General features: G+C 43.3%; 1 protein-coding gene and 1 long non-coding RNA gene across 5 annotated transcripts in view; one reads left to right on the top strand and one right to left on the bottom strand.

Annotated features, from left to right (window-relative positions):
- LOC306975364 overlaps positions 1–20852 on the bottom strand; it is a 712990-nt gene that overhangs the window by 125323 nt on the left and 566815 nt on the right. The gene's annotated exons all lie outside the window — the stretch shown is intronic.
- LOC306975210 (MAM domain-containing glycosylphosphatidylinositol anchor protein 2) overlaps positions 15688–20852 on the top strand; it is a 489592-nt gene continuing 484427 nt past the window's right edge. For all 4 annotated transcript variants that reach the window (XM_079572669.1, XM_079572670.1, XM_079572668.1 and 1 more), the window contains exon 1: positions 15688–16103. In XM_079572669.1, the coding sequence (XP_079428795.1) occupies positions 16028–16103 (76 nt within the window). In that variant the 5' untranslated portion in view covers positions 15688–16027. The remainder of the gene's footprint in view (positions 16104–20852) is intronic.

Below are 20852 nucleotides of genomic sequence, written 5' to 3'. Positions count from 1 at the left end.
CACATAGCTCCTAACCACCGGTTTGTTAGCACCAGAGGTCCCTATGCTAAAGTGGCTATGATCGTTAGCATCGAGGCTCCTTTTCCTAACTCCTTCCTAACTGACAGACCAATTCGGAAGCTTCTTATCATGGCGGACGCTGACGCACATCCGGTTTGGCGTAAGACCTCTTACCAATGTACTGCTTTCGGACGGGGCCAAGGCTTAGCAAGAGATCGAGAGGTATTTGAAACACATTTCCTGCATTTGTTGGAGCTCAGGAGGTGCTTTGTGGTTTTCAAAGAGTCCTCAAAGATGTGAGAGTGGCTTCAAACACAGCTCCAGGTCTGTTTTGGTTAACAGAACGACATTGTAACATGGAACAAAAAAAAAAAAAAAGCTTTAAAAGTTCGATATCGCAATATAACACTCCTTTAATTCCAGTCTAGTCTTTTTATTGTCATGCAGAAAATAAATGTCAGGGAAGTTACTATGTTTGGTTCATTGCCCTAAACCGGTAAAAAAATTTAAAAAAAATACAAAGGTTTATATATAAAACATACAAAAAGTACTTTCAGGTCTCGGCTGGTATTCAGGAGACGTTGTGTTTTGTGATATTGGTGTTTGAATGATCACACCTGTTATAGGCAAGAGCTTTTGTCATGTGATTGTACGTGCAGTGGGCGGGGTCAGTCACCTACAATATTGTTTACCTAAAAATGTAATACAAATAACCTTTGGCAACATAAAAACATAGTCCAAGGGTGTATTGGTTCTTTTGTCAAGAAAATACTGTAACTAAGAATGAATTGTAGGTGCAAAGGAAATATCAACTTTAGGTTTAAGTGAATAGGGCGTATGATCAAATATGGCGCCTGCCTTCTTCATGCTGTAATTCCACTCATTTCATTACAACCTCCAAAACCAACACATATATCATCGCTTAGCACAATTATTCACCCATAAAATGTGTGAGTTTCATCAAGTTACCATGGTCAGTTTTCAAGCCTCTGCTGCCTGGTCAAATGTCACAGAGGTGGGATCTGTGATGTAGGGTGAGCTCTTCTGGTTGGCTGAGTGAGGACGACACACTTCTTTACCTTATACTGATGTGCAGCAGGGAGGCCATATGTAAAGTGTGCGGAAATAAAATAGTCACTTGCCCGATAAAGAGTTAATGCTATATACACACAGTACATTTGGAGAACTCAAAGTGCTTGGGACATCTGTGTAATTTCACTGATATCGACAGAACTGACAGGTACTGATTTGTGCAGCTATTTGTTCCTTTCCTCTGCAGATGGGAGAGAGCTGATTAGCATGGCTGACTCTGCCTGTGGTACCTATGGGGGTAGTACCGGGTCTGTATTCCGGCTGTGTCCTGATATCCACTGCCCTCATTGTAAAACTCCCCCTCTCCTCGCCCGTGTTATGGGTGTAAACAGTTTGGACAGTCCTCGCTCTGCATGTGGCGAATGCTGAGTGTGCGTCGGAGTGTAGCCCCGTGTCCCGAGGGGGCAGGAAACATTTGTAGAATCGAAACACACACTTCCTGCTGGCCCGGCTGTCAGAAGTGGCTTTTGTTTTAAAGTCGCGGCTAAAGCTTTGCTCTCAGCGTGAGCTCCTCCGTGAGCTGCAGCGGGAGAGACCGCGCTGACTCTGACACTTTCCCCTGATGGAAAGTAAAAACTGGATTTAAAAGTGTCAGCGTTTTTCCTGCGAGCGAGAACGTCCCAATTGAAACGGATTGTTGGTATCTTGTCGGATCGACAGAGCATGCAAACATTATACCGCAAGGACTGTGTTGAAAAATAGCATAGTCCCTTGGTTCACCGTGTACCGCCTCAGAAAGTGTTGATGAGACCTATATAAACCAGATAGCACTGAGCAAAGATGCTAAGACAAGTAATCAAGTGCTGTGTTTACAACGGAGATCTTTGGAAGTAAAAGAAAAGGACTGTATATGCTGTATGTCTATTACTGTATATCTATTATCTATTACATTTTAATATAAACTTGTGTATTTTATTTGTAGAGCAAAATTCATACACAAGGTAATTGAAAGCGCTTCACTGTTATATTAAATTACAAGAAATCAGATAAATCAATCCATAAAACACCAACATAAAAATTAATCAATAACATTGAAAGCAAAGAGTACACATAAAATACTTTCAGTGTCGTGCGCAACTAAAACGAACTGTTTGCAGCTTGGATTTGGACTCTGAGAACCACCAGGAGACCCCTCCCTGAGATGGTTCATACGGCTCTAACATGTCAGAGATGTACTTAAGTACTAAACCATGAAAAGACTGTTTTAAATTCTATTCTCTGAGCGACAGGAAGCCAGTACAGAGACTGGAGCACTGGGCTAATCAGGGGCGTAGCTTGCCATTAGGCCCCAGAGGGCTAGTGAGAGAGAGAGTATGTTTGCAACGTGCTGGAAGGAAACAGACACAGCTCCAACAAAATGTGTATAAGTTCTAGAGGAGGAAGGAGAGACAGCAGCGAGTGTAATAAGTTACTGTAGTTGTTTGTCTCTGAAGTGCTTTCTTTTAGCAGCCTTCATTGTTTGCCATGCAAATATCATCAACAAGCTAGCGTTCGTCACCGTACAATCCCCCCCCCCCCCCCTGTTGCAGAGCACAAAACGGCCGCCAGATGGCCCCTCACTGACATTCCTGCCTGGGGCCCCCTGGTTCCCTTGCTACGCCACTGGGACTAATGTGGACATATTTCCTGGTTCTGGTCAGGACTCGAGCGGCAGCGTTTGGGATGTTCTGCAGTTGAACAGGCTGTTGCAGTAGTCTCCCCTGCACTTTTATATATATATGTTCTTAAACTGTCTAAACCCGTGTGTGTACTGTCCCATCCTGGCTAAAAAGTAAATGGAATTTGGGTTCTTTTTTCAATGGAAGTTTCTGTATAAGTGCCACTTAAATATTGCGTTCCAGGCAACTGGTAGCAAGTATTTTTCCCGCTTGTATATTACAACTTACGACTTCAACGGCTAATGCTACAACAGTTAGTTAATAAGATGCTAACGTTATATAAGGATGTTTCTCCACTCCGCTCCATATATGTTCATTTCAGTCGTGCAGTGGGTTTGTTAAAGTTTGATCGTTTGCTCCACCGCCATTGCTGTCTTGTATCTGAACCCGGAGCAGTCTGGAGGTCTCCGAGTTTACATGTTGTAATTAACACTTCCAAGGCATTTTTCCAAGTGAGAGGTCGAAAATGTACCAGTTTCCAGGAACGCACCATTACTTTGCCAGCAGCCCACTGCACTGGAGGGAGTATTTTGGCAAAAAATGACTCATCGTGAGGGAAATGTTATGTCATTGAAAAGGCAGGTCGTACAGTGAGACAGGGACAAAGAATAAAAATAGAATAGTAGTAGCACGACCAAAGATGAGCTGCAGGAGACATCACGCTGTGTCTGATATTTTGGAACGCCGGTCACAGAGTTCAGCTGTGATATCTGTCAGCCGTGTTATCCAGGGCCGGATTGAAGTAAAATGGGCCCCGGGCCTAAAGTTTTTTCAGGGCCCCCATAATCAATCAATATTTATTTATATAGCGCAACGTCTGTACATATACTGTATGCCTGTCTGTTGGATTTCTCTCTCTCTCCACAATTAAAGGATGAATGGTTTTTTTTTTTTTTTTGAACCTTTCCTACTGCCAGACTGGTGGGGGGACTCATTTAAAAGGGGGGTCTGGGGGTCCTCCCACAGAGATCTTCTTTATTTTAATGGTGCATTTTGGTACTTTTTCATGCATTTTAACAGACCAATAAGTACATATTTTTTCCCAGGGTCAACTTAATGAAAATGACTCAGACCTTGTTTAGTCCAGGTTTAGTCCTGGCTTAGTCCTGGTTTAGACCTTAAAAAATCTGATAAATGTGAGGGAGTATGCAAAGAGAGAGGGAAGCAGTTCACATTGTTCACTGTATACCCATGGGCCCTTCAACCTGCTGGGCCCCTGGGCTTAGCCCCTGTAAGCCCCTTCATAAATCCGGCCTTGGTGTTATCAACAAAACACTACACCAGCAATGAACAGGGAACGCATTCGCCTTTCTTGTTTCCTTTTTCCATGGAAATAACAAACACCGGCCTGAAACTGGAGACGACTGTCGGCTTTCTCATTCCCTGTGTCTTGTAAAGTCACATCCAAAGATCTTTAGGCCTTTAAGCATTCACCTTGGGCTTGTTTGACTCTAGTGCAATGTTGAATATCAAGCAAAGCCGTGTATAGGATGAATGCAGAATCAAAGTGACCTCTTTTCAAACTCATGCCCGCCCCGGCAGCTCTGAACCAGTTCAGCGCAAACAGCGTTGGGGCTCGGAGGTGTCGGGCGCTTAATATGCGAGCACAGTTGGCAGGAAGTCAAGCTTTTGCAGTTTTTTTGAGCGATGGCCAAAACTGTACTATACGCTCCAGCCCCGTGAGGCACCAGCACGTCCTGGATACTGCAGATATAAACAGCATTCTTAATTACTCTTTGCCGCGTTGTAATTGCTGTTGGAACGATTTTCCGTGTCATTTTTTATCTCGGAATTCGATATCCCCAGGCGACGCATTTCTCTTTCCCCACACTCGGTCTTCTTTTTCTTTGCTTTTTTTTTTCTTTTTTCGAAAGGAGACACTGCAGGTAAATAAGTGGGGGGGAAAAAAAGTCTGGAGATGTCAACGAGAAGCTGACAGTTCTGTTTTCCACACACGGACGGGGATGAGACACATATTTAATCCCTCAGCAGTTCTCGGAGAAAGTTTCTTCGTGTGACTTGACCCGTCCTTTCACTGCAGCGGGCGCTTCTCCGTCCCCTCGCAGTCCCCGTCGCTCGCCCATTCAATCCGCACTCCTTCGGCGCCTCGTCTCCAAAGAAGGTGAAGTCCCGGGGAAGTCATGAACAGCGTTGCCTCTTTATCTCATGGATCAAATAGACAAAACAGATATGATTAGAGAGATCGAATGCTAACTGTCGCAATGCTGCTAGCACAAACGCCCTTAAAAGCAAGTGTTTGCCGTAATAAATCCTTTTCGTAGTTCCTCTGGGGGCAATACAAGTATTAATGGGATGATTGGAGGGTCTTCCATCTCCCCCTGGTGTCTCCGGCCAGAAAACAACACTTGCACCTGCAGTTGCGCTTATGGCCTCTAGGGGCAAGAGTTACTTAGTTCTGCTTTAAAGCTGTTGCTGTGTCAGCCCACATGTTTATTTGAGCATCTTTCTAGTTATTAACGCGCTTGTGTTGGAATTTATCCTTCAAACTCCACTCTGTTTAGAGCAGTGGTCTCTTTTGTCTCATGTTCCCCTTAAAGGAACAGGCCACCGTTTTTTCATGCTGAGATATGTTCTTGACTGACCTTAGACAAGTTTATATGTGCCTGTCTGGTCTTTGTGCCCGTGGAAGAGCTTGGATGCTTCCAACTCCACCCCGTTTGGAGCTATAGGAATACACTGGGAGAGGCCAAAGGCTGACAACATCTGTGGTCTTCTTGTGTGACAGGTAAGCATAAACTCGTCTAAGCTCAGGCAAGAACATATCTCAGGATGGAACAACAGTGGCCTGTTCCTTTAAGTTGTTAATTCTTTACTCAGAGTACCCCCTAGCTTGAGGATCAATATTATTACAACGTTATCAACGAAGCTAAGATGATTCAGTAATTAACCTCTTAACCTCCACCTGAACCAAGCACACAAAGCTTCTTGGGAAAAAAAAGCAAAAACAAAATAAAAAAGTGACAAACCTTTCTTTCTAATGAGGCATGACACTGTTGCTCTCCAGTCGAGAAGCTTTTAGATTTGGGTAAAGCCGAGCTGGAGAAAATGCACTCGGTTAAGGCGGGGGTTAAAGCGACTGGAGGCAAGTTGGCAATTTTATACTCAATACTGCCACCTCAGGTCATACGTGTAACTGCAGCTTCTATATTAAGCTCGTGCATGACGGCACTTCAGACCCGAAGTAACAACTTTTTGAGTGACAGTGCAGGATTTTAGAGGCAGTTGTAACTCTATTATATGGCTGGATCATGTAGGGGGATGAAAATACATAATTTAAACATTTTTCAACTCCGTATAGTCCCTTTAAGGGGTTAATAATGTGTTTAGAATTAAGCTAAAATACTCAAACCTTTTACTGAGAAACAGAATTAAAACAAATTTTCCTTTGAAATTAATATTGAAATTCTTCTCAGTTTCAACTTCCCTTTAAATCTGAAATCATTCCTAGTACTCCCGGCTTAGTCCCTGTACCCCTGGTTGGGAAACGCTGGTGAAACACACTAAAAACACTTGATTGTTATAACACTGCAAGCTTTATTACAAAGCCGACGCGTGTCTCGTTCCCATTACACTAATTAAAATGTGTGTATTTCATCATATTGGTCATGTTGTGTAGCCAACAGTCAATTTATGGGCTTGTTTCGTCGACATATTAGATGCAAAAATGAATTATAAATCCGTCTGAGTAGACCTTCAAAGTCGTATTGTACCACAAGGTTTGGTGTCTGTTGTGGTGATGTTACTTGTTTGTTTCCAGGAGACCGTTCATACATGAATAGAGCAAACTGGCTCAAAACTTTAAAATTGGGGCGAAAAGAGCAGTGTTGTCCCCCCGTTAAGCCCTGATTTGCTCCACTTGTGCAGAGTGACGCCTCAGATGAAACGTAGAGGTTGGCTGGACAGGCCCCGGGCAGCGGCTGGAGCGTCCACAGGTGGCCAGTGGCTGTTACACGAGTTTGGGGGCAGTCGGCTGGAAAAAAAATACATGCTGTTCCATTTGAGCTCTCGCCCTCTCCTGTCTGCTCTCTCGCTCACAGGTACACAAACACCACTCTGCACTTTACACACACACGCACACACACACACACACACTCACACACACACTCACACACACACTCACACACACACACACACACACTCACAGCTCGGGTGATGTCACTCGCTCAGCTGTGCTTTCTCTTTGAAGATAAAAACAGAGGTTCTTGAGAATGCCTGTTATAAAAGACAAACATGCAGTGCAACTCCCTTAAATGTATAGAGAGACACTTCATATGTATGTGTAGTTTGTAGGTACATAATGTAATATGTAACCCTAAGGTCTCGTCTCTTACTACATTATGTACCTACAAAGTACTAATACAAGTTATTCCATTGTGTATCTAACCCAGGGTCGGACTGGCCACATGTCCATTCTGGAAGAGCACAGAAGGGCCATTGGCTCTCGGGCCACCGGTCTGGCCTCTCAATTTTCTCCTTAACCTCTTTACCCCCCACCTTAACCGAGCTTTACCCAAATCTAAAAGCTTTAAAGAAAAGCATGGAAATAGCAACAAAAACGATGGGTGAAAAGCAACAAAAAAGTGACAAAAAAGTGACGAAAACATGACGACAAAGCAATGGAAAAGGAATAAAAAGTGACCAAAAAAAAAAGCAAAGTAATGAAAAAGCAACAAAATACATAACATAAAATGTGACAAAAATGCAGCGATCACTTTTGTAGGCTTAGCTTTCAAATTAAGCGTTACACTGTTGCTTTCCAGTCGAGAAGCTTTTAGATTTGTGTAAAGCTGAACTGGATAAAAGGCACTCGGTTAAGACGGGAGGTAAGAGGTTAAAATATGTCTTTGTGGAAGTGCTGCATTTACACTAATTTGGTCCAGGGCTGTTTTTCAGTCCCAGTCCGCCCCTGATCTAACCCACAGATATTCAAGTTATTACAGATTGTTACAGAGCATATTACATTGTACTAAATTTAGATTTTTAAATTTATATGTAAAGTTAGTTAGGTACAATGTATCAAGGTACTGTAAAATAAAATGATAGCGGAAACCACTAGATTTAAATGTTGGTTGAGATACAAACTCGTCCCTAATCTTTCTAACATAATTATTTGTGGCATCCCAAATCTTCACAGGGACATGTTTAGAGGCACATTTCACTATTGTCTTTGTAGTTTGTAGGTGCATAATGCAATAAGACATACATAAATCTAACCCTAACCTTAAAGGAGCTATACCTGATTTTACTTCTAGAAATGGAATGAAATTTGTTTTGTCCTCCTTTAGTCACTCAAGTGTTTGTGGAGAACAGTGTGTATCAAATTATAAAACATTTCTATCAATTTTATGCACTTTCAGGCTATTTTTCTAACATTTTTGTGAAAGTGACCCTGAAAAGTGACCCTGCAAGTTATGAAATGTGCCTATAAACATGTCCCTGTTAAGAATTTGGAAATTACAAATATATTTAGTGGCTTCCTCTTTCATTGTTTGCAATCAAAAAAATCAGGTATAGGACCTTAAAGCCCTAACCCTAAGGGTCTTGTCTCCTACTACACTATGTACATATAAAGTATTAATACAAGTTATTCCATAGATATGCAAGTTATTACAGATTGTTACAGAGCATATTACATTGTACTAAATTTTGATTTTTTAATCTAAATGTAAATTTAGTTAGGTACACTTTATCAAGGTACTGTAAAATAAAGTGATAGCGGAAACCACTAGATTAAAATGTTGGTTGAGATACAAACTCGTCCCTAATCTTTCTAACATAATTATTTGTAGCATCCCAATTCTTCACAGGGACATGTTTAGAGGCACATTTCACGACTTGCAGGGTCACTTTTTGTAATATTTGAGTTGATTTATTTCAAGGATAAGCCCCGTTGAGATGAACCATCTCATCACCCTCTTTTCCAAGGGGGACCTGGACACAACATAACAATACATAGCAAGTATTGTCCGACATACAACAATCACATACAGATAACAGTCACATTGTCTCATGTTTTGCTCTGTACCTCCTGAACCGGGCACATTTTCTCCAGTTTGGCTTTACCCAAATCTAAAAGCTTCTCAGAAAAAAAAGCGAGAATAAAAACACAACAAGAATGTGACCACGAAGCAATAAAAGAGCGACAAAACCGTGCCAGAAAATCAACAATAATACGACAAAAAGACTTAATAGCAACTAAAAGGTTTTTTCTCCTCCGACCTCCTCCATCTCGTCTCAATTTCTTATTAAATCCGCTGAAATACGTCCCGCTTCTTCGTGTTGCCGACTTTTATCTCCATTTGACAGAACTATAGCCAAGTGTAAGGCCTCGTAGTAGCAGTATCCTAGCACTGCGGTGTTGTGACATTGTTGACACCGTTGACCTTACGATTCTCAGTCGTTACGTGTGAACCCCCAGACGTTCTATAATCGCACTGAATCCAGCCGTGTAGTGTGGACCCCCCATTCTATATGAAATCGTTTAAGACTAGAAAAATCGTGTAGTGTGTGCTGACCTTAAAGGGATATTTCAGGATTTTTGACATAGGGCCTCATTTCCTAGTTATCCAGAGTGTTGCTGGTACCTGGAGATATTTTTTTTTGTAGTTCATGCAGTTCTTATGTTTGAAGAGTTTCGTGGTGCTAGGCTAGTGCATTTCTATGGTATCAGCTAGCCTGCATTAAACACAGTCTGACCCGCTCCACAGTGCACCTGAGGCAAATCACTTATAATGCCAGACTAACCATATAAATGTCTGTGTCGATAGAATAATTTTAACCATTTTGCATTTAAAATACCTTATATTTGAGCAGCATCAGCTTCGTGGTTGTATAAGCTACGCAGCGGTGGAGGGATCTGCTAGAAAATAGTCCCTCAAAATGCGATTATTCATGTGATGCAAGGTCAGTTATATGCCAAAAAATATTCTATCGACACAGACATTTATATGGTTAGTCTGGTGTCATAAGTGATTTGCCTCAGGTGCACTGTGGAGCGGGTCAGACTGTTTTTAATGCAGGCTAGCTGATACCATAGAAATGCGCTAGCCTTGCATTAGCCTAGCGCCACGAAGCTCTTCAAACATAAGGACTGCATGAATTACAAAAAAAAATATCTCCAGGTACCAGCAACACTCTGGATAACTAGGAAATGAGGCCCTATGTCAAAAATCCTGAGATATCCCTTTAAGCGACGCCCTCAGGTGACAGGTGAAAGCACTGGCCCTACATTTTACCCGCAGCTACCTGTATAAATGAAGCGCTACGTCCAACATCGGAGGGGAAATGTCTGAAAGCTGAACTCCCGCTGTCCTATTTGAAACTCAAAACAAGCACATTTGGCAAAAAACAATCCAGCGAGGTACTGCGCCATTTGTAGCCCACGATCTGGATATAGGTCCTCCCTCTGGCGCTGCAGTCGCCCACCGCCCCTGACAGGTTTTCCCCAGCGGCGTCAGAGGACGGTTCACATTTCCCTACGGGGACAACAAAGTACAGCTTACCTATACATGTACCGTCCCCAACATTTTCTGTAAAGAAGTGAAGAGATGGAGACATAAAGGAGATAGGAATTCCCACAGCAGACTGAGGGAGGCGCAGAGCTTCCCCAGTGGCCCCTCTCTGGTCTACATTGGACGGGGACACAAAGGAACAGTAATAACTTAATTATCTGAAAGCAGATGGTATTACACTGTTTCTATAGAACTAAAATGTGGCTTTACCCTCACCAGAGCATTCACAAAAATAGCTCCCTTTTATATTGCTGTCTGTTTAGGATGCTGTGATGCAATATCCCAAAAACTAGAACTCAACTCATAAAGACTTTTTTTATGATAGCGCCAACTTTCAAGGACATGGACCAGGTGAACAACTTAAATCATTTAGACGTCAAATTAATTTTAGAATAGCAGAAGTAAATATTGAATGTGCTTAAAACTTTGCGAGCGGCTCATTAGGAAGCTGCTATTGACATCCTACATTAGAGCGAAGGTCCTCTCAGGAGACTCTGAAATAATCATGCTGCCTCTGCTAATTAGGACCTGGCCTTGAGCCTTCAGAAAGACGCCAAGGCCACAAACTGGAGACGTCCCAGTGGCCGAATAATGAGTGTACTTCCTGGAGCGACATAAGGGGGGCGCTGCATTCCCCGTTGGAGGCCCCACAGTGAGTACTTCGGGTCTGCCCAGCGGCTAAGTGGTCAGTTAACTTTATATCACTTTGTATTAAACTTTTCAGAGCTGCGTAAGATTCCTAACGGGGAAGGAAAAGGCGGAGAGAGACAATGAGACGAGCGAAAGTCTCCCGAAAGCTAAGACGAGGAAATATGACGAAGCGTACATGGCTTCACCGTGACTACGATGAGAGACGAGGACAGACCGGTTTGTTTATGTGTCTGAAAACATTGGCAGCGGACAGCAGGGAGCCAGATAAATGAAGGCGTCACTTAAAGGAACAGGCCACCGTTTTTCCATACTGAGATATGTTCTTACCTGAGCTTAGACGAGTTGATACGTTCCTGTCTGGTGTTTGTGCTGCCTGTGGAAGAGCTTGGTAGCTTCCAACACACCCTGTTTGGAGCCATAGGAATACATTGGGAGAGGCCAAATGCTAACAACATCTTTGGTCGTTTTGCGTGACTGAGGGCACACACAAAGACCAGACAGGTACACTCGTATAAGCTCAGGTAAGAACATATCTCAGTATGGAAAAACGGTGGCCTGTTCCTTTAATGTTGATGAGGATACAATGTTATGCAGAAGTGTACTTATAACAATTTTACAGACAAATTATATACTATAATTTATACTAGAGTAGTTGAATAGTCCGGCACTAGTCTCATTTTAGACGAGTCGACTAGTCGTGTGTTTTTCTGTTGTTTTTGTAAGCATCATTTAATATTTTATCACATGATTTGACACGTGACCCGACAAAGCTGCTCACTCTGGAGGCTGTTCCAATTGAGCTGAAATTAGGCGGTGAGAGGACACTTGGCTCCGTTTTGGAGGAGCCCACCACTGAGGACTCAACAAAGTGGACAAACGGAGGGAGGATCCTGGCAATTGAGAAACAGCCATTGTTTCGCCCACGTTATCACTTGCGCACTCTCCGCTGATATGAGCGAGCTGAAGCCGGGACAGTCCCCACTGTCACCGCCAAGGCCGGCTTTATGCAGGGCCTTACAGGGGCCCAGCAAGGCTGAAGGGTCCCTGGGCATAAGGAGAAAAGGAGAGAGTTCCCTCTCTCTTTGCAGACTCCCTCACATGTAAGGCTTAATCAGATGACATTGCACCCGAGACTAAACCAGGTCTAACCAGGACTTAACCAGTTCTAAACAAGGTCTGAACCATTTTCATTGAGTTGACACTGGGAAAAAATATGTACCTATTGGTCTGTTAAAATGCATGAGAATCCATTAAAATAAAAAAAATCTCTGTGGGAGGTCCTCCAGCCCCCCGTTTAAATATGTCCCCCCACCACTCTGGCAGTAGCAAAGGTTCTTCCGCCAGGGCCTAGGAGCTCAAATTGGGGTCATTATGTTTAACTGTTAACTGTTTTTTTTTAACTGTCTTTTTTTTTTAAACCAGTGCTATGTTTAAGAAGTTACTTCTGCATGTTCAAATAAAAAAAAAAGAGAGAGAGAAATCTGACAGACTTTCTTTCTTTTTTACAAAAAACTTTAGCCCCGGGGCCCATTTTACTTGAATCCGGCCCTGGTCACCGCGCACTGCAGCTCATCGGACTCATTCACATGGCATCAACTACGATCTAACACTCCAGCACCGAAAGCTTGTTTAATCCAGACCTTGGATTTACATGGAACATGCTCCTACAATACAGAGGAGTAGGAGTGTAGCTACAACTTTTGCCTTAAACACGAGAAAACAAATTAATACATTAAAATAAAGTGCTGACGGCTCCTTTTATATTTTTGAATCTTCTTCAAAAAACAGACCTGGAGTCATTCACAAGTCTAATCTGGTCTATTCAGGTAGTAGGCTAAAGTTTTACCACAAAAATATCAATGCTAAGGAGCCCTAAAGCAGTTTTAAAGGGAGGTTTGTGAGTAATATGTACATTATGTTCTTGTCTCAGTGAATTTACCTGCAGCCTTTAAAGGAATCATGCTAAAAGTCACACCCTGTACCTGACCCTCTCTTTCACTTTAAATATGAGCCTATCAGGAGGGTCCAGAGGGTTCTGTCCCGACCTGGAACAAACCGTGCGCGTCCCCCTCGGCCGCCTGCCCCCTGCCCCACGTAATAAAACTCTATTATCAGTGATCTAATGCCGGGACCAACAAACAGGCTTGATTTGATTGTGTGGCCTTTTCCTTCCCGCCTCTCTCCAGTGCGGAAAATGAGGCAAAATTACATGGTTTTACTGAAGCAGAGTTGCTAGGTAACAGGGTTAAATTGTTTGCCATGTCTTTTTCGTGTTTGTTATGAAGTGGGCATTATTCATGAAGGTTGTGCGAACTGAACTAAATCAGGACGGAGGCGAACGAGGAGCGTCTGGGGCGAGGTGACTTCAGCGCGGCTGGACGCGAATAGTGTGTTTTTGTTGAGAGCTTATTACTTTCACTCCACTACATTTGAAAGATAATACGTTCTACTCCACTACATTTCAATAAAGGCACCAAAGTAAAAAAGTTAATTTGTTGATTTTAAAAGCCTAGTGAAGCACACTCCAGAACAGTAGGTGGCGCTGCGTGGAGATGCACAGTCAACTGACTCATAACAAGGAAGATGGTTTGTCATCATTTTATTTCAAACGTTAATTTTATTTATACTTTTAAGCTACTGACATAGATGGAGGTAAAGTTCCACAGCAGTGTGAGGCATTGACATAACATGGTTGGCATGGCAACAGTTTAAAATGGTTTGCCTCTATCTATGTCACTTCCTGTCAGTGTCCGATCATTTCTTTTCCCCGCATTGTTGCTGTGTTGTCGTCACTTTTTTGACTTTTTTTTTTTTTGGTGTGTTTTTGTCGCGCACTTTTGTCACTTCATCGCTTTTTTGTCACTTTTCTGTCGCTCTTTTGTGGATTGTTTTTTGCTGCTTTTTCAATGCATTTTTGTCAGTTTTGTAACTTTTTTTCCCACACTTTTGTCACTTTTTTGTTACTCTCTTGTGGCAATTTTTATGATTTTTTTACGCTTTTTTATCATTTTTTTCTTTCTCTTTTAAGATTTCATTAGTTGCATTTCATCACTTTTTTGTTGCTTTTTGGTTACTCTGTTGTGGCTTTTTTGATGATTTTTTACGCTTTTTTATTACTTTTTTGTTACTCTCTTAAAGCTTTTTTGATGCATTTGTTTTACGCTTTTTCATAACTTTTTTGTGGATTTCTTTAGTTGCATTTTTTTCACTTTTTTGTTACTCTCTTGTGGCAATTTTTATGATTTTTTTAACGCTTTTTTATCACTTTTTTGTTTCTCTTTTAAGATTTCATTAGTTGCATTTTGTCACTTTTACATCACTTTTTGTCACATTTTTGTTGCTTTTTGGTAACTCTCTTGTGGCTTTTTTGATGATTTTTTACGCTTTTTTATCACTTTTTTGTGGATTTCTTTTGTCACATTTTTGTCACTTTTTTGTTACTCTCTTATAGCTTTTTTGATGCATTTGTTTTACGCTTTTTCATAACTTTTTTGTGGATTTCTTTAGTTGCATTTTTGTCACTTTTCTGTTACTCTCTTGTGGCAATTTTTATGATTTTTTTAACGCTTTTTTTTATCACTTTTTGTTTCTCTTTTAAGATTTCATTAGTTGCATTTTATCACTTTTTTGTCACTTTATTGTTGCTTTTTGGTGACTCTCTTGTGGCTTTTTTGATGATTTTTTTTAACGCTTTTTCATCACTTTTTGTCGATTTCTTTTGTCACATTTTTGTCAGCTTTTTGTTCCTCTCCTTTGGCTTTTTTGATGCATTTTTTACGCTTTTTGTCACTTTTTCTGAGGATTTTTTTGTTGCATTTTCGTTACTTTTTTACACATTTTTGTCAAGTTTTTGTCGCTCTTTTGCTGCATTTCCATCTATTTTTTTTTTGACACTTTATTCAAGAAGCTTTTAGATTTGGGTAAAGCTGAACTGGTTAAGAGGTTAACTATATCCCGCTGTTTCAAACACCCTGTGACTCTTCTGAGCGTGGACTGCGAAACTCAGACGCACTGAAATTCCAACGCTCCTCCTCTCCCTCTCTCTCCCTCTCTCTCCCTCTCTCTCTCCCCTCACTCCCTCCATCCCTCCCTCCCCTCCGCGGCTCTCTGCGCGCGCTCTCAGCATCCATCCAGCAGCTGCACTCTCATGCCTTTTCCCTGACGCCGGGCGAAGCCTCCCATACAGATGAGCGCTGGAAGAAGACACGCACATCTTGACGTAGCCACGGAGCGGCTGCTGTGGTGCGGTTGTGCCACTCGCTCTTCGTAGCACGTATCGCGCAACGTGACTGTTCCTCCGCTGTGTATCGCCTCCGTCGCGGACACATCATTCGGCTGGGGACACTCACAGAAGAAGAAGAAAAAAAAAAAAGAATAGTCGTTCTCCTCCAACTATACGACAGCGGTGCGTCGGCGAAAGAAGGGGCTGCAGAGGAGGAGAGAGGGGGGAGAAGACGCGGCAGCGGCAGACCTCACCGGACAGACAAGGGCCGGCCCTACCTCTCGTCTTCGCCGCCCGGGAGAGGGGAGAGGATGCCGAGCGGGCTGCAGTCGTGATACGATCGCCCCCGTGAGCGCCGCTGTCCAATTAGCAACGCGAGCTAGCCACTTAACAGCGACTAACCCACTTGATTCCTTGCGTTGTCGGTGATGCCTTCGCCCCGGCTATGCGTCTGGATGACAACTGCTGCTACGGCGTTCGCGTTTTGACTCGAGACAGCGTCCCGTCCCCCCCCCCCCTCCCCGTCCCCCCTTTTGGCTTTAACTGAATCAACTTAGTGCCAAAGAAGTGCGCGGGGGACAGCAGCGGGTCGGTCTCGTAAATAAGGCCGGGCTAGAGCGCGTCCTCCTCGGCTGCTCTTTGCCGTGAGTGCGCACCCAAAAAAAAAAAAAGGAAAAGAAAAAAGCATCGCATCGCCTGCCTCCTGAATACCTTCACTGGGACATAATTTACAGAAGAAGCTGCGCCTTCCTCTCGCCTCCCCCTGCGCTACACACACATGCACCCGGAAAGGACTTCTTGCCATTGAGAGCTGGATATGCAGAGATTTACGTGAGAGGGGAAAAAAAAAAAAAAAAAGAAAACAAGCGAGGATGGATCTAATTATCAGCGTTTTGGGCTTGCTGGCTGCGCTCGTAGTGGAGGACGTCCGTTGCCAGGGAGTGTACGGTGAGTGTGTCCAATTATGCGCTCATGACCTTGCAAAAGTAGCCCCTACTATGAAACCAGAATCGCGCAAACGGCCACTTCGGACTCCGGAGGAAAGGGGGGCTGCTGGAATCGTTGCATGTCATGTTGGAAACGGGGCTGCGCACATGTTGTTCCGATCCTTTTGCTGAGTTGGTGCGAGAGACGACCCCCCCCCCCCCCCCCCCCCCCCCCCCCCCCCCCCCCCTATCTCATCCCATCAGTCACCCAGTCACGGTTGGTCGGTGCACTGGGCTATGTGTCTTTACACGGATTGACATGTCTGCCTTGGAACACGTGCGAAGCGTTTATTAACATGGGACGATTTGCGAAAGGTCCACCGGCAGGAGAAGAGACGGGCTTTTCGCATGTCATTACGCGCGCCGTGGTAATGTCCGCGCGCGCTTAGTATGCAGAACCACGGGTGATTCTCGTGTGGAGCGACTAGTGTGTGTGTGTCTTGCCGCCTCTCCTCCTCCTCCTCCTCCTTCTCCGAGTTGCACTTAGCAGTAAGCACACGTATCCCGCCTTACCTTGTCGGGCTCGTGTACGACAACACAGCACAAATGACGGCTCGTATGAAGCGCCGTCTCCGCGGCAACAGAAGCAGCTGTTGTCGGGATAAAGCGGTGTATAGGCTGTGTGCGCGCAAATGCAAGGGGGGGAATGGGCACACCTTTAGACGGAGGCTGGAGGGGGCCGAACGTGCCAAAGCAGAGGCCCCGAGAAGAGGGCTGCAGGAGAAGTTAAGACATGGGATAGAGTCTCTTGACACATCTTGGTGTGAAGGCTGGATGGGCTACTGTGCCTTCTGGAAACCTTTTTGGAAAGATAGGGCTGTTTGGAGAACGATCACTGCGATTCTCGGACAAATATTAGGATCGGAATTGTAAAACATTTGGAGTTCACGGTGCACTTTTTAATCAAGACGTACACTGTGTCATTTGGTGCGACAGTTGGTTTTCGTGGTGGGACTTGGGCTTCGTCAGGTGGCACTCTGGGTCATCTTCAACACAATCATAGTAATGCATTTAAGTGTTTTCTTTTAGGTGTTCGGATCATGTTTACACCCAGTTTGGATGCTGCGAGCAGGAGATGAACCTTCTAGAAAGATCACGCCGTTTTGTTTTTCTTTGTTGTTACCAGTGCTGGCTTTGGATTTGTAAAAGTTCACCATGCACTTAATCACAAAGTGTTGTGTCAGTTGGTGCAACAGTTGGTCTTCACAGTGGTACTTGGGCTGGATATGACAGTTTTCGTTTATACTGATTTATTAATATGGCTAGTAATGCATTTATGTGTTTTCTTGGTCTACATGGTCTACACCGATTAGGATGATTTTACCCCATTTTTAGATCATAATTGGTCCTCATTTGATATTTTTCTTAGCTTGGTGGTGCTTGTAAGGGGATATTTAGTTTTGAGCTTGTACTTGGTGTTTGGTAACTACTGGGTCTTGTCTGCAGATCCAAAGGTCAGCAGTTCTGACTGGTACAGACTGTCGTACCATTGGACGAGACACTTTACACACATTACCTGTGAGAATGTAGTTCGTGGTGACTCAGAGTGGCATATGTCAGTCAACCTGACAATTGTATCTTACCACTAATGCCAAGTGTGCAGTGAATAATTCATTTGATGGGTGTACTGTATAGGCGCTGAGATAAATGTGTCAAATCTAGTTTGTAAAGTACAATACGAGCGATCGCGATGTCTTCACATCCGTTGGCCATGGTAGGCATTTTACGTTTGCATTTTTGATAAAAAATGTATTAAAGACCTATGATGGGCAAAAACAATGTCCATAAACAGGGCATTGCTTCTCTTGCGCTGTAATAGATTTATCATTTTATAAAACCGAGTTAGAGACCTGGATGCATCAGCTGTTGCCGACCATTCACCAAAACATCTGGCAAAAATTGCAGAAGTAAACAATAACAGCGATCGCTCGTACACCATACCCCCTTTGCTCTGCCCGAGTTGGATGGGAGACCGTTTGGGAACACCAGGAAGCCTGGGTGAATGTAGTGAGTGAGTGGGTGGTGGTCAGAGGGGCCAATGGCACAGGCTGGTTGCCTCGCCTCCGTCAGTCTACCCCAGGGCAGCTGTGGCTGTGGATAGTGGCTTACCAACGCCGAGTGTGGAGTGAGTGAATAATGACTACAGTGTAGCGCTTTGAGAAACTTGGCATTACAGGCTTGTAAAGCGCAATACAAGTGTAAGGCATGATTATGTTTATTATAACACGAATGCAGCCCATTATTATAATCATAAAACATTAAGAGCTTGACATTTAGAACGGCTAAACTAATACAAGAACATCAAACAATGGAGAGCTAACGTTGGCAGTTGGTTTGATTTATTGGACTGATAATGAAAGAACATGGTGCGGGATTAACATAGCATTAACATAACTTAAAGCTGCTCTACCTGAATTACTGTGTTATCAAACCGTGAAAGCCATGCATAAAGTTACTTAGCTGTTGCCTGAACGCATTTCTAGCTCTCGCAGACATCCCTGCTGGTCCCAATTGTTCACTTGAGTTAATCAGAAGCACATCTCAGCCACAGTTCATAGTGAGACAGATTTGAGGCGGGAACAGTGCGATCTGCCAATGCTAGCGCGGTGCTAATTTAGCCTCTGACTTCCTGATTCGCGCTGGAGGCAAATGTAGATCTAGAATGCCAAATCACGATAACCCTTGTACAAGACTATTAAAATAATATAATAACGCCTCGGCAGTTTGTCATGCAATGTGTCTGTTTTGCTTCAATCAGAAGAAGTGAAAAGACAACACAACAGGCCTGACAGCTTGCAGGAGCAGACCCTGGCTTTATGCACCTGTTGCACATATACCTGTAGCACTCACGGAGTTGTCCTTTTCATGTTGTGTTCATGTCCTAGTCATTTGATGAAGCCGGAAGCTCAGATGAAGAAGTCACTGAACTGTAGATACTTTTGCAGCAGTTTTAGATCAATCACTACAAAGAAGTGATAGATGAACCTCGACGATACATTTGTGTTGTACAGCAAATTCTTCCATTGGTTGTTTTTAGATTTATGAACATATTTCCTCTATTAGATGGGCCAGTTTTCATGCGGAAATAATATGGTGTTTTCATTAGGAATATCCAAAAGGAAATACATTCCTCCAACTACGCCACCAAATCTGAAATGTACACCCATTGCAGTTAAACTAAACTCTTCAGCCTTTTATCATCTTCTCAATCCTACGTCACTCATTAAATGCCAAATGTTATGCTTCTTATCGGCTGTTCATGAGATGCGACCAAAAGGAAATTAATTAAATAGTTAATAAGGTACTCTGTCGCTATAGTTATCCAGCAATGCCACCAAATCTCATTAACAATCGGAAATTAACCCATCTTGGATTAAACTTAAAGGATCTGTATTATGCTATTTTAGCCATCCCAAAGTAAAGTATAGGCATTTATTTGATATGTTGTACCTCTACTACTACTTTTCTGGGGGTATTTTGCAAAACCCGCCCCCTCTCTCCGAGCTAATACGCAACATTAGCAGTCAAAGAAATATGAATATCACAGCAATAAGTTATAAGGAGTTGACATTTGCAACATAAATTGCTTCATAAATGGCTAACACACGTTTTGATTGACTCACCGCTCTGTCCTGGCCCCTTCATCGGGTGTTTACAAAATGGGACTCGCGCTGGTCATAAAAGTTAATCCGCTTTGATTCTGGCGAAGGTTCCCCGAGCATCCATCAAGAGACAGTCACAGAAAACACTGTTTTGGTGATAGTCGCCGAATCCCGGAGAGAAATTCCAACTTTGTTAGGTAAGAAAAAGGAACAGGTGTCCAGAGTAGGCTAGTAAGAGGAAATAGCAACATGGCTAAAAGCTCAAAAAAGTGGATTTTGCATGATATAGGACCTTTAACTCTTCTCCACATTTGCATTGCCAGTCTGACGGCACTCATTAAATGCCAAATTTCATGCTTTTATTGGCTGTTTTTGTCTATTTTGGACAGTTTTACTTTGTATTTCACGCAGTCCTAATGCATTAAGCCGAGAAACCTTCTGTAAAATGATTCTTTGTTGGCAGAGAGGCAGAGAAGCGATTTATTGAGAGGCTAATAACTGTCAACTTTTGGATAGAATTGATATAAAGCGGCATCAGCAGGTTGAACATTGCCCTTAGAGCTCTTGAGACAGAAACTCGCTGAATACACATAATTTCTCAAACATGCATAGATTGTACAAGACACAGCTCCACAATGTGTAAAATTCCCATGTTGTTGTTGTAGCATTGAGTTAGCGCTCCTTTGCCGTTGGCGCCCGGGGCCGCAGCTCCGCTTCTTATCAAAGATTGATGTTTGGAGGAGCGCGTGCCTCGCTCTTCATCGGAGATCCACGGACGTGCCGTAAATCAGTTTCTCCGGGATGCATAGTTTATCCAGTGGAGACAGGACTCACTGCTCATCATGTTCCGGAGCTGCCAGATCAAAGCGGGAACCAGTATGCGGGGCTTTGATTGAAAAGGCTGCACATACTGCTCCGAGTGCGCACACATGACGTTTGCAGCTCATTAGAAGGAATCATATCCCGTAATGCTTCTTTAGGTGCTGCAATGGAGTGTGAGGAGGAGTACAAACGCTAAGAACTACAGGGAGGTGGTAGCTGGAGCAGTGATAGTGTCATAAGGCTTCTGGTAGCAGTGATAGTAGTAGTGCTGTCAGCTCATTATAGAT

This window comes from Gobius niger, assembly GCF_951799975.1.
Source record: "Gobius niger genome assembly, chromosome: 15".
Lineage (NCBI taxonomy): Eukaryota > Metazoa > Chordata > Actinopteri > Gobiiformes > Gobiidae > Gobius > Gobius niger.
Note: the sequence above shows the minus strand (reverse complement) of the source record. Positions and strands in the feature narration are given on the sequence as shown.